General features: G+C 41.3%; 1 protein-coding gene across 1 annotated transcript in view; it reads right to left on the bottom strand.

Moving 5' to 3' along the window:
- Positions 1-12094, bottom strand: part of CDK14 (cyclin dependent kinase 14) — a 316963-nt gene extending 304869 nt beyond the window's left edge. Inside the window, exons 1-2 of the mRNA XM_017817641.1 lie at positions 11903-12094; positions 5419-5450 (exon numbers count right to left, since the gene is read on the bottom strand). Of these exons, the coding sequence (XP_017673130.1) occupies positions 5419-5450; positions 11903-11993 (123 nt within the window). The 5' untranslated portion in view covers positions 11994-12094. The remainder of the gene's footprint in view (positions 1-5418; positions 5451-11902) is intronic.
- Between the last annotated feature and the right edge of the window lie 2449 nt (positions 12095-14543).

Below are 14543 nucleotides of genomic sequence, written 5' to 3'. Positions count from 1 at the left end.
CTACATACTAGCTCCTTGCCCCAGCATTAAGCAGATGAGAACTGCATCAAAGTCATCACACACCCTAAGTCAAACACAAGTTCTCAGCACCACCTGAAAGATATTCAGGCTATTTATAAACATTACCCATACTCACTCTCTGGAAATTCTCCACCGTAACATACCACATATCACAACATAAAGCAGTTCAGTAGCCACTAGAGTCCTGCTTCCTAAATATAAACAGAGTCATCGGGAAGCTGACAGCTCAGCCATGACTAGTAATGACTGTACTGTATTTAGACCAATAAAGAATTACTGCACCCGAGAAGAGGGGACAACAAGCAGTCTTTCAAAATCCCTGTTATCACAAGCTGTTCTCTACATATGTCACATACCAACCCCACCTTTTAAGTCTCTAAGGAGTAAAAAGATCAGTGTTTACTCCAAGATCCTACAAAAAGTAACAGTCTCAAAAGAGCGAGATTTTTTCTCTCCTCCATCTCCCATAATTCCTGCAGGAGGAAAAGGTATAGTTCTGTATCTATATTTTCTACATGTACTTCTCTCTCAAACTACTTACTGTAAATAAAACTTAAAAAAAATACAGAAAAATTATTTAGTGTATTATGTGCCTTCTGCATTATGGCATTCAAATGCCTCTCATTCATGCTTTACACAGCCCTTCTCTTTTCCAACTACACCCTTTCCTTTAACTCTTCAAATTCCAAATAATCTCTACACAAAAGTTCTGGTTCAGAGATGGGTGTCCTTTAAACCAAGACATTTTTCATGCCAACATCCCACAGAGGGAGTAGCCTTTTCAGTTTGGGGTGAGAGAGACAGACTGTGAGAACAAGCACATTACAGAATCAAGAAGTAACTTGGCAAAACTCCCTCCCCTTTCACACACTTCCACTTCAAACACATGGAAGCTGTTCCATGAGTGAAATAAACGAAATTTGGCTTGCTCAGAGTTGGACATTCTAAATGTAGTAAGGAGTAGATGGGTATCAAGGATTTTGAGGAGTTCAGAGTATTCATAACACCTCCAAACAGATCCTCATGTACTCACAAGAACTCGCATTCCAGCTTTTCCATCAAAGGAGATTCTTATCTCTATCCCTCAGCCAGCTCACATGCTTTTCCATCAAGCATCTAAATATCTAGTGTCAGCCAGCTTCAAAGTTACTGGGTGAAGTCAGACAGTATTACACATGTAGCAGGCACAATCACAGTACCCTAATTTCCTAAGAAAGGCGGCCGTAACAAAGAAATAGTGCTCTTGATATTAGGAAAAATTAAGATTAAAATACAGCTAAGCAATGGCAATACGACTCACTATATAAGAAGCAATAATCAAAGCAATTTGATTTCATTGTGACATTGGTATTAATGTATTTAGTGTGCACACATACGATTGAAGTTCTTAAACCATGACATAAGTGCTTAGAGAAATCAACAACAGAAGGAGAAGAACCAACAGCTCGAGACTGACTGACAATAATTTAGAAATAAATCACAACAATAAGCAGCTAACCAAAGGAAGAGGTTACCAGCTTTGTGTTTAGTCACAACATCAACACTGGATGTCATTCCCACAAACATGCTACAATTCAGCCACATGTTACTGGCCTTTATCACATTCAAATGAAAAGGAAAATGCTCCATCATTTTAAGACAGAGTGGACACTTGTTACACCAATAGTCCAAAGGCTTCAAAGCAATCCTGGGTAGCTGGAAGTTAAATCTAAACTTTGACAAACTACTGGAGCACAAATAAAATGTTCACTCAAGGGACACATTTGTTTATAGACCGCTCTTTTCATGTAGAGCTGCTCCTCAGAGATGTTCATTTTATCTTGGTATCCTGACTAGATAATCAGTGCTTTGCCTAAAACTGCAAAACAGATGCTAACTGTGCCAAAACCTATACTCAGAGAGTGAAACTTAGGTTGCTTTGGAGAACAGGCAAGGTACATTTCAGGATACAAGAAGATGCCTTACTCACTCCCATTCAAACAGATTAACTTTGAAAACAGGGAAGAACAGCTTGCCCCTCCCTCGCCACCCCAGTCATGATACTTCATGACAGAAGAAACCAATCCACAAACCACCGAAAACACAGAGAATCTTCCCACTGATTTCAGTCATACTGGTGCAGGCCCGTGTTTCAGTTCCCACAATGTGACTAGTATGACAAAAAGGAACAGACTAAAGATTAAAAAAAAAGAAAAAAAAAAACAAAACCACACGATTACTTCACTGCTTTGAACAAAAGACTATAGAAAGAGTGGTCTATATCCACTCCTTTAGTCATATGAGTCTCTGGAAGATGTCATAACATCTTAGGAAGGTGAGCAGACTGCCACTAAATCCATTAAATGGATTAATTCAAGTGATCTCACAGACCAAAGTTAAAGCTGGCAGCATCTAGAGAAAAGAGGTTTTTTCCCCTCAAAATTTAATCAAAGCAACACAACAGCAGGCAGAAAAAAAGTGATAAATCCTACACTACTCCTTTCAATATTGTTGTGCTCTGACCTTACAGGCTGGACTAAATACACCACTAAGATCCCTGAAACAATTCTACAAATAAAAATATTTTCTGACACACAACTCATTCACAGGATTCACTGCTTATGATTCTTTTGGTCCTAATTTACTGGAGAGATTAATTTCATAACCCACAGAAAGCAATTATGTGGTACACTTGCCTGTCATGTTTGACATCTTAATTGTTAGTAGTTTCTCTTGAAAAGAAAGACGACTTCCTGCAGTGCTGTACATTTCTCAGCTACTGTGTGCAATTAAAGCAGGTAAAATAAGAGCCCCTGAACAGCTCAATTTTTTCCCCCTCGCTTCTTGAGAGACAAACAAGTAAGCACTTCATGTAGCACCAACAATGCACAGAATAAGCTAACAACTGACTCAGCTGCCAATCCAAACCTTGCAGCTTTATAAGGATCATCTTTCCTCTTCATCCCACTTTCCCTCCCCCCTCAGAGATTTCAAGTCCCTGCTGGCCAGCTTCTGCTGCTGGTGTTCTGATCACAATTGGAAAGGCTAAAACACAAGTTCCTCCTTCTCCACCTGCCAATAGCGTAAAATCCATTGGCAAGTTCATTGCTACTTGTTCACGTCCTGCTTCACAGGTCAACCTCCCTGCAGGAAAGGGGAAGCACAGGGTGAGAAGAGATACACAGTATCTTTCAGCACCACGAAAGGAAAAAGAGTATCTTTCCACTAACCATAAAGGAAGAATGTGCTGCTTGTTAAATGCAATTTCTCCTCCAATAATTGACTATTTCATTTTTTTCTAGTAGGAGACCTACAAAGCTGACATACAGCTTCGGACAGCTTGGACAACTACCTCCTCTCTTCTTCTCATCTGATATTCCACTTACTGTTATTCTAACTTCCTTCATAACTGCAACCCTGATATATGAATACTACATATACTAGTCAGAAGACTAGATTGCTTTCCTTTTATATCATGGTATGGTCTTAGTAGTGTTTTTCAAGGTGATCTTCTGATCACACAACAAATGTGCCCACTCCTCTGCTCACAGATACTGTCTCCCATAGAAGTACGTTTCATTACAATCAGGTATACTATTGTTACCAAAGTCTGTTTCTTCTTCTGATCTGAAGGATGCTTGAAAGGAAAGGAATTAAGTGATATGGGGTACAGCCCATTCTCTGATTCACACTTTAGGCTAGAAAATCACCAAGAACTGTTCTGTTGAATTTGAAGATGACAACATAAAATCTCAGCACACTTTTCTTTCTTCTAAGAAATGACACCTAAAATGATGGAACCAATTGATGCTTATGTCACATCAAGCTCTTCCCTACTTACAGGAGATGGAAGAAAATTCTTCTGTGTACCCTTCTCACTAGCCACCTCTCACTGTCTCTGCAGTAGCTCACATCAACAATCTATCAGATTCCATTGAAAACATATTTGAAAGATTATTTCCCCCCAATCTCCAAAATTTAAACAAAAATTTGCTCAAATTGTGTCCTGTTCAAGCAGAAAAACAGGTTTAAAGAAAATAAATGCAACCTGCAGATAAACAATCCTGGGGAAGGAGAGGGGACTGAAAAATTGCCATCTTCGTAAGACAGTTTTTTTTAATGGACCCTTTCAAATTCTGTATCAAATTTAATACGAGGTACTCACTGGGTAAGTTACAGCACAAATAGACCACTGCAGCCTTCAGAAGAAACTATTGGACAAAAACAGACCAAGGGTTGTAAAACAAGGCTTCAAAGTTTACCAACTACATATCCACACAGGTTTAACTTCTAGGAGGGAACAAATTCTATCAGTGTTACAAGAGAAATAAAATAGCTGGGACCACTGCATGATGCAACAAGAGTTCCTGAAAACAGAGCCTGACCCCATGACCTTCACTCCAGACCTGGGAGGGGTCAAGCCAAGAAACAGCTTTCTGGCATGTCAGAAAAGCACAAAACATCTATATTGCTATTACTGCATTTGAGCATCAATGTGATCTGTTTAGAAAGAGAAGTCTGATTTGATCCAGAATCCAGGACATTACATCATCATTTATTTATTCTAGAATCTGGCATTACACAACAGCTATCTCACTGTAATAAGCCAAGAATTTAAGCTTGCAGCATGCAATGAAGAAGAAAACACAGAAATGCCAGAAGCATAATATCGACGCATGAAAATACTTCCATTTGCTTCCAGCTATGGTGGCAGAGGGAAGTACAAGGCAAGTATTGACTACAATATGACAAGTCACCACACCAAGACCTACACCTCTTCCTGCATAAACTTGCTCTGCAGGACAACTTGCACTGACCTGGACCTCTCAGGCACAAATCGTGAGCAGCAGATTTTACAAATTAACATTCATATCATAGATAGGTCAAGACCACAAGGTGATTACATTGAATAATCAATACAACTAGCTGCTGGTTTTGTGCTGTTGGGTTGGTTGGTTTTTTGTGTTTTTTTTTTTAATTTCCTAAGAAGCATCTCTCTCAGTTGACATATTCATCAAGAAGTCAATGTAGCAGCACTTTATGTAAGGTGTTCTGTCAAGAGTGATGTTTTTTTCCCCCTCTGTTACAATACAGGTTTACAATTATGAGAATTACCATTGGCAAAGTTCTATAAAGTATTTTCTCTGCATGCAATATTCCTCTGCATTGAATGGTTGTCAATGAGCACCTTTCATACAACATTCAGTTTTATTATATTCCAAAAAACCCCCAGCATTCCATTCAGAGCTTTCAGCTAACAAATTCTTCTGGCAGTTATTTGGAAAATACATTCGAGCAATATGCATGTACTAACACACATGCACATCATAACATTACTATCTATGGGTTTCTTCTAGAGTTATTGAGAAATACTAAGGCATACCTGGGCTATGTAAGGTACAAAGATATTTAACCTACCTCATCAAAGCTGCTATCTTCTTTCTTCAAGGCTTTAAAATAAAAAGAAAAAAGAAATTGTTATCTGTACTGCATTTCAATGAGCACAAAGTAACCAACACCAGAAAAAACAGAGCATCATTTTCCTGTTATAGTAGGAAAGAACTAGCTGGCATGAATACAATTTTATACTCAAAATCTGAATCTGTAAATGGAATGTAGGACTGCACAGTGTTTCCAAGAAAGTAAATTTACATATTTATGAAAAATATTATCCTCTCCGGTTAAAGAAAATAAGAGTTTGTAAGGGTGGTTTTTATTTTTTATTTTAATTCCTAGTGAGTGTGAAAACCCTTTATGAAGAGCTTGACTGAACTTCAAATAGGAAAAGTGTAATAAACACCTAACCACATATTCAGTTTCTCAAGTACTAAACCTTTATGATGTAGAATGCATTGTAGAATTTTTTTCCTTTTATATTATTTTAATATGGCTTACACTAAAGAAGAGGAGATTTCTTTCTCACATTGTTAACAAGCAATTAATCAACAAACAAGGAAGGGGAAACCAGTGCAGAAGACATGTGAACTGGTAAAGTAAGAAAACAAAAACATGAATAGTTCTGAAGTCATAGCAAAGATAAAGCTGATGAAGAGTTTTCCTTTAGCATACTGGACATCTTTATTGAAATATATAGAAAATTAATTTCTCCAAATCTCCACTGAACCGTGTCAGTCTGAAGGTACGAGGCTGGTTCCTTTTCTCTGTGCACCACAACCAAACCCACCAGGGGCAGCGCGTCATGACCTGAAAGTGCTCTTTGTTTCCTTCTCTTGAAGAGCTAAAATTAGATAAACCATTGCATTGATGATTGTGCTGTTTCTTTTCAGTTTAAATCACGAAGGTTTACAATTTGAGCGAGGTCATCTGAAAGACCGTATGGTTTGTGCAGTGCTGCCCCAGAAGGGTCCCTCCTCATCGTTTAAGCAGTGTAGTGTTTCTTACACTTCAAATGCATTTATTTCTGCGGGATATAAATACTTAAGCACCTAGCATGGCTGAGGATCTAGGCTCCAGTAGTTTCTTTGCTCTTTTAGATGCTCCTTCTGCCTTCAAATCACTAGTAGTTTCAAAACCAACACCTCTTCTAAAACATGTCTTCAGGAGCAACTGTGTTATCAGCTCAAAAACAAAGAAACCAAACCAAAACAAAAACAACCGTAGAAGCTGCATCAGAGGTACAACAGAGGCAGGACACCTGTGCAAACAGTGCTGCAGCTCCAGAACCTCCACCAAGGGCAGCAAGGCAGGAATCCCAGTTATTCTCATACAGAAAACCAAGGAAGGTCCAGTCTTCCTTTAAACATATCTTCTCTCAAATCTTTGAAGATCACTGTTTTACAGTTACTCATCTAGATTTCATGGTCAGTTAAAAAAAAAAACAAACAACAACAACAACAACAACAAAAATAAAACAAACCCTGGTATTTTGCTGAGGAGATCTGAGGCACACATTGTACACTCTTATAATGAAATGGGTTTTTTATGAAGGGTGAACAAAACATTTTCAGATTGCCAATCCCAAGTACTCAGAACTATGAGTCAGGACATTCAAAAAAGAAAAAGAAAAGAGAAGAAAGAAAAGAAGAAAGGAAGGGAGGGAGAAAGGAAGAAAGAAAAAACCGGAAGGAAAGAGAAAGAAAGAAAGGAAAGAAGAAAGAAAGAAAGAAAGAGAGAAAGAGAGAGAGAAAGAGAGAGAGAAAGAGAGAGAGAAAGAGAGAGAGAAAGAGAGAGAGAAAGAGAGAGAGAAAGAGAGAGAGAAAGGAAAGAAAGGAAAGAAAGGAAAGAAAGGAAGAGAGGAAGAGAGGAAGGGAGGAAGGGAGAAAGAGAGGAAAAAAGAAAGAAAGAAAAAAAGAAAGAGAAAGAAAAAGAAAGAAAGAAAAATGGAGAAAGGAAGAAAGGAAGAAAGAAAATACCCCAACTTGTGGAACACTTTTTAAGAATACACTTTTTATCTTCTCAATTACAGTTCAGGTCACAATGACTTACAAGCTATAAATTAGTATATGACACACCGAGGTCATGCTTTTCTCCCTTACCAAAACACAAGATTTTCACATGATCAAAACATTCCAGAAATAGCCAAACTACAGACTGCTAAACAAAATTCACCACCTAACAGAACAAGAAGAAATGGGAATCTTTCATCACTGCACATATTTCATTTGCCTTTAACATCTACCTTTGACTAAAAGAGGGCCTTTAAGAATCACCAAAGAAAATGAGAGTTCTGGTCACCCTTTTAATAATATTCTGTTTAATAATATTATCAGTCCCAACCAATTCACAACATAGCATTTCCAAAAGAAAACATCAAAGTAGTATATTTTATACAACAAACTGTATTAAATTTTTTTTTTCTCCTCAGTGCAACCCTTTCATTTTTAAACTGGTAAAAAAAAAAAGCTCTGCTGAACTTAAAAAAAAAATAAACTGTTTACAAATGAACTTCTCATTATCTCAGGTATGTGAGCTATGTGTATGTACATCAGAGGAGATTAGTGGAGATAACCTTTGTATTAGTGAGTAGCTACTAACAAAGCCCAGGGATGCTCAGAAGGGCCACAGACTGCTTTCAGCACACTGTGATCAATCTCATCAATGTTTTCTCTTTCTTTCTTCCTTCCTTTCCTTGCAACTTGGTGTTAGTTTTTGACTAAAGAAACTGTATAAAAAACCAGAAGTTAAGTGGCGTCAGCTGAAGAGATCTCAAATATGATTTTGGTACTATATGAATTTCAACAAATGCATAGCTAAGAACTCTTTACATAACTAAATTACTAATATTAATTTTATGAAATTACTCGTTATTAATTTTAATTACATAATTATCAAAGTGAAAAACTAAGAACGAACCCTAATAAAGGTTTAAATGCTAAAATAAACAGTGAGTCAACTGAATCTTAACATACAGTTATGATGCATTCATTTATATGGCCAACAGAGTATGTAAGGAAACCAGATCTTTTAAACTAATATGGATGTCTGTATAAAAATGGATAGGTTGACACAAACATATCAATGAAAAGAATGATGTAAACTTTTCATATTCTTAGTAATATAAGTTCTTTATGATGAGATAAATTTTAGAGGAACACTCCTTGAAATACCAGAAAATTTCTGCCAGGAGAAAAGGGTACCTTAGCTGCAAAGACAGCTCATTTCTCTAGAACTAGGAGCATGTAATTTCTACAGCAAAAAGCCACCCTGTCTCTTTTAGAACATAAACTTCAATTTAGCACCACAGGCCACACACATTTCCTCCAATATACCACAGTGCTGTATCATCCTTTGCCAGATTTGCACATAATGACACAAAGAGAATGCTAAGGAAAAGGCTCTGTGATGGGCAATTTCATACATCACTTTTTCAGCTCAGCAAAATAAACATTTCCAGTAATAGGTACTCTAACAGTTATGGGACCGATCACAGTTTTGCATGATGAGCCAGATCTTCATCACCCTCTGCCAGCCACTGAAAAGCCAATGGCTCCAAAGCATCAGTTCACAGGTGAGAAAATGGGCCAGGTCTACCTGAGCCTGCCATTGGTACTCTTTGGGCTCTGCTGTGCCCCCTGAATAACTACAATGGCTTTATCTGGAGATGTTGGGGAAACAGCTTCAAATATTACTTAACATAGTTTAGCACACTGTAAAAAAAAAATCTTATAAATGAATTGCAAATATAACCTCTCAAATAGTATTACTTGGTAGAGAGAAGGTGGTCTGAAAGGCAGTTTATTGAGTACTAACCTGCAAGCCCTAAGGAAAAAAAAACACTGCCAATGACAATTAGGATACATTTCCACCACTCTTATCTAAGAGGCTAATATAAACTTTGGTATTGAAATCTGGTATCAAAAGTTTGGGATCTTGCAGTATTGAGAGAATTGTATTTGGCAGATGGAAGGCTGCAAACACAGCAGGGAGGCCTAGCGGTGACTTACCATTGAAAGAATGGTCATTAGATCTTCCCTACTGCAGCACAGGAAGGTTTGACTCCCTAATTGTTTGATTCAAACACCATATTACTCTCATATCATTTATAGGACTACGCTCATGATGCTATGTTGTGTACTTAAACCCATGAAAACACAGAAACTGCAGCAGAACAAGAAAAGTTAATAGATCATGTTTATTTTATAGAATCACTGAATGGTTGAGGTTGGAATAAACCTTAAAGATCATCTCAACCCCCTTGCCATGGGCAGGGACAACTTACACTAGATCAAGTTGCTCAAAGCCCCATCCAACCTAGCCTTGAACACTGTCAGGAATTTACTATTTATAATAAATCACAACTGAACAGATGACTGACAAAATTACAATTAGATACCCATAAAATTTGTAATTTGTTAATCTCACCAAGCAACTAGCTCTTACAAAAAGAACTTTAAAACCCATGTGAAAAATACCCAGAAAGACTTTTTCCAGTGAGATTTTGGTTTTCTTTCCTCCACTTCAGTATAAGAGTTAAGTACAGCACATGTTTTAACCAAGGATTTCCTGGTATGCAAGTTTAGAGTTTCTTTGCTTGGGCTTATCTGTGGCTCTGGTATCAGAAACGGACTATGTTCAAACCTCATACAGATAAATTAGAAGTTTTTCGCTCAAAGTGCAGTTACTAGAATGATGGCCAAAATATTATAGCACCTGAAGATTGAAAAATCTTGCTGGTAGCAGCTGTTTTAAACACAAAACAACCACCAGCAAACAAACAAACAAACCCCTCACCCAACCACACTCCTACACACCTGCACATATAAACACAGAACTGGAGGAGCTGTAAAACATAAAAATCCATGTACCTAAAATCAGGCCAGAGCTCCCAAGGAAACTAAAAGGTTGTTTCATTTGTGCAAAATGACAAAAATAGATGATCACCCAACCGAGGTAAGTAAAACATGCAGAAATTACCAGCCAGAGGGGCCTTGCTCCCTAAAAGGCATTAACAGGACTGTCACTGTTACAACAAAGCAGCATCCTCATTCAAAACATTTTCTTTGTTAATGACTTCCACCATTAGTAAAACCTTCCCATAGTTCTGTGGAAGAGTGTCTCTCTGCATCTATACACGCACGGAGACACATATCAGACCAAACACCTGACTGCCTCATTTTTTAACAATCAAAGAAAGTTAAACATATTTTACAAGTTTAAGATTGGTGATAGATGAAAGCTATTTTCATATAGGGACAGAGAGATTCATAACAGTGACTCAACATTTGCTTCACAACTGTAACTTTGCATTTACCCTTGAACTCTCTGGTTTACAAATATGAATGAGCTTTTCTCAGTCTTTTTCATCTTGCAGTAGGACAATAAAAAAAAACTGATTTTGAATCCGATCATACACTTAAAAGCTTGCACTCCTTAAAAGCTAAAGGTGGTACACAGAATGCATACACAACATGTGAAAAATCCTAATGCTCAAGTACTCCAGCGCACCTCCTCGGTAGGGTTATTGAGGAAGAAAAGTGCCCCAGCTCATGGCTGCGGCACAGGCACTTCACGTTCTCTCACTGGGACAAAGAGGCCCTGCCAACTGACCCAGGTCTGCCAGCCAGACTGACTGTAAGGAGAAAGATCTCAGCGGGAAGACCAATGGGCAAGGGCTGTGGAAGGGCCCTTACAGAAGGTCTGCAAGGACAGGGGCTGCTGCATCTGCTCACAGGTATTACAGCACTATCTCCAGCTGCTTTGCTCAGCCAACTGGGGGTACTTCACATCTCTTCTGATGTACCTTCTCTCCCTGCTCAGCTGTGTGTTGATGCTTTTAGCAGGAATTAACGTTTTAAACAGTGAATTAAGCAACACAGAGTGCCAAAGACTAAGAGAAACACCAGTCCAAGCAGACCAGAACTCTTTGGCATTGTTCTCTGTAAAAAAGTCAACTGCAAAATAAACTGGTGTCGAAACCAAACACGATGTGGTGACACCAGGAGGTAACATGCAGCGGCATTCAGATGACGCTACCTCACGATGCTTTCTGCCAGTGACAGAACGACAAGACTTCGCAGCAGATGACAGACAGACTTCTTTTGTCTGGCCTCCTAAATCCCCGGGCCACCGTTACCTTCTTCAGCATCTCGCTCCTCAACTAAAACCAACCTGCAGCCCGCACAAATTACCAGACCTGCAACAAATCGAAAATAACCGATTGCTTTTGGTCGAGGTTTCCCTTTGGCAGCGGGGGCACGCGAGCCAACTCTCATTTATAATTTGTTCTTCCCAGCCGATTTTGGGCTAACTCCATCACGGACCCATGCAGCACTGCTGGGACTGCAAGAGTTGTTATTTTCCCGAGCTTTCTTGCCAAGAAACGTCATTCGGGGACGGTGTCGGCGCGCGTGTTCCCAGCCTGGCAGCGCTGACCCACCGCCCCCTCCCCGCCGGGACCCCCGGGCGCCGGGCAGCGCCGGCAGGGCCCGGCCGCGGGACTCACCTATTCGGCCGAAGCTCTCCGATAAAGTTCTCCGCAACTTTTTCATCCTGCTGATCTTCTCGGCGGACTGCGAGTCGATCATGTCACACATCGGGGGACGACCCACCCCTGCTCGACTGCCGCCACCCCTGCTGCCCTGACTCCGGGGGAGAGAACTCCCCTACGGCTCGGGGGCTCCCCACTGCCCCGAGAAGCCGCCGAGCGCCGCGGGACAGCCCCGGTCCCGCCCGGGAGAGGAGCCCTACGCCGTGGCCGCGGCTGCTGCTGCTGCTGCTCGGCTCCGCGCCGCCACCGCCCGGCTCATCGCCCCGTCCCGCCCCCTCCCCGGGCTGCCCCGGCACAGCCAGACAAGGCGGGCAGGGCGAGGGAGGACTCGGGGCGCCGAGCAGAGATGGAGGAGCGAAAGGAAAGTCCGGCGAGGGGCTGCGGGCGCCGGCGACGGGAGGGAGGGAGGGAGGGAGGGAGGGAGGGTGCATTGAGAGAAAGGAGGAGGAGGAGCCTGGGCGGGCCGGGGAGCCCCGGGGAGGAAGGGCGGTGGCGGCGGGGGCGTGAGGGGGGCCGGCGGCGAGCGCTGGGGCCGCCCCGAGGGATGCGCTGTCTGCGGCGCGTCCCGGGCGTGGGGAGCTTTTCGGGCAGGGGCAGCGCGGAAAGGAGTGTGCGGTGGCGTTTGCCAGCGGAGCAGATGCCTCGTGTCCTCCTGGGGGTGTCCGCGCCCCCCGCTGCTGCATCGCGGTCTCTGGGGACACGCTGCGGTGCCCCCGGGCCGGCGGGGCCGGCGCTGCCGAGGGAGCGCTGCTCGGCCCCGGGCCGAGGCTGCCCGAGGCGGGTGCGAGTCGTGGGGGTTTGGCGACGGGAGGAGGAGCCCGCCCGGTCTGACCCCTGGGACCGTGCCCCTGCTGCTGTGGTGGGAAATCATTTCTGGGTGGGAAATGGGCACCTCGCTCACAGTAAGCACCCGGCCCGTCAAGTTGAAACTTGGGCTCCTCTCCATGCGCGTCTCCAAGCACAGCCCTATAATGTGCCTTCCAAGTGCGTTAGCCTGCAACTTAACGGGTGTTGGGAGCTTTTGATCTTGTTAACTCACTTGAACCAACATTATTGAAAAATAAACCAGTTTAACCCATCAAGATGGATGGTCATGTCTAGTCTAAAATACAAAGCAGGTACTTTTCGAGAACAGTATATGTTAGGTAACACAAAGCCAAGGTTTTTGTGGTTCAAATTGTATTTTAATGCATGTTATCTGGTTAAAATGAACTTGGGTTTTAATGAGGCTAGCTAACACATTTTACTGGGATTATACAGTGTCTAAGCTCAGTTTTAGAAGCACATTTGTCTAGACAAGCGTTTAGGTGAGTTGGGTTCAAGCCATCTGCAACTCTACGCTCTAGGATTGGACCTTTCTGTTACAATGCAATGGGGTGGACAGTATGCAGCATCTCAAGGTGCAACTCTATAATTATCTACTTTAATCTACTCTGTGTAGACTGCATCTGTCTCTTGTGGCATAAAAGATAATGGGAACTTGTCCTGCTATATAAGCGGTACAGTGACACTGATAAAATGTCTTATGCTCAAACCCCGAATCTACAGACAGTTTAATAAAAAGGTTTTCAGAAGCCTGAATCTTGTTGACCCTGTTAACATCTTTGAAACAGGAACTAAAATGGCCTTTTCAATGTTGTCTATGTTATATTATGGAAGGAAATTGAGAACGGGTGGAAACTGGAACACTGCAGAGAGCAATGCAGGGAAAAGGAGGAGAAACAAAAACTAGGAAGAAACAGGCAAGGGGGATAGAAGGAAAAAGGGAGGGAGGACACAGGTATGTAAGGATGTTTAATTCAATTACTGCAAAAAATGACATTTAAGTCCTTAATAATAGCTGATAATTTGATCTTTGTTTAAATCTAACATAACTACCCCTGCTCTGAGTGGAGAGGAAAATGCCATCATTGTAAATAAAATATTCTGGTCCAGGAGCTGAAACTGAGTTCAGCATTTGAGCTCTTTGCATTTTCTCTGCATACCATTCACTCTGTGCAGCCCTGCTGCTCGGCTGAGACTTGTACCAACACCACTATAATTCAGTCTGCGGCTTGCTTTCAGCAATTAGGGATATCATTTCTGAGAGCTTCTCAGGAACCTGTAATTAACCATGCTTAATTGATAGATGCTGTCTTACATAGTGAATTAGCCTAGGTCCTAGCACCTAGTGAATTTGGAATGATATTCTCGTTTTTCTCCCTATGTCTAGGTAAACTATCACTTTATTGTTTGTGAAGGATAAGTCTCTGCCAGGCTACTGCAGTGAGTTCAGCTTTCTTAGAAGAATAGGCAATCAAACATTTCTAATAGGCATTTGGCTTTGCAGCAGCTTGGGAATTATCTACAAGCATATGTCAGGGTCTTTTAAATCAATGAAAATTTTGTCTAAATTAGACACCAGTGTGATGCCAGTGAGAGAAACCCAGGTCTTGTCTTCTGAAAATTGTACAACCTCAGGATACAGAAGTGTTACATAGACTTTCTCCTCCAGATGACAGATGATCTTCCAGCTGTGCGCAGATTCTCAAAATGCACACTGCAATTCGTGTCATTTTTCCCTCCATGGTCTTTACTCAACAGAAATATTTCTAAG

Source organism: Lepidothrix coronata, unplaced genomic scaffold, assembly GCF_001604755.1.
Source record: "Lepidothrix coronata isolate B3197 unplaced genomic scaffold, Lepidothrix_coronata-1.0 Scaffold62, whole genome shotgun sequence".
NCBI classification, from domain to species: Eukaryota; Metazoa; Chordata; class Aves; order Passeriformes; family Pipridae; genus Lepidothrix; species Lepidothrix coronata.
The sequence above is the reverse complement of the archived record's forward strand: the minus strand, read 5'-3'. Positions and strand labels throughout refer to the sequence as shown.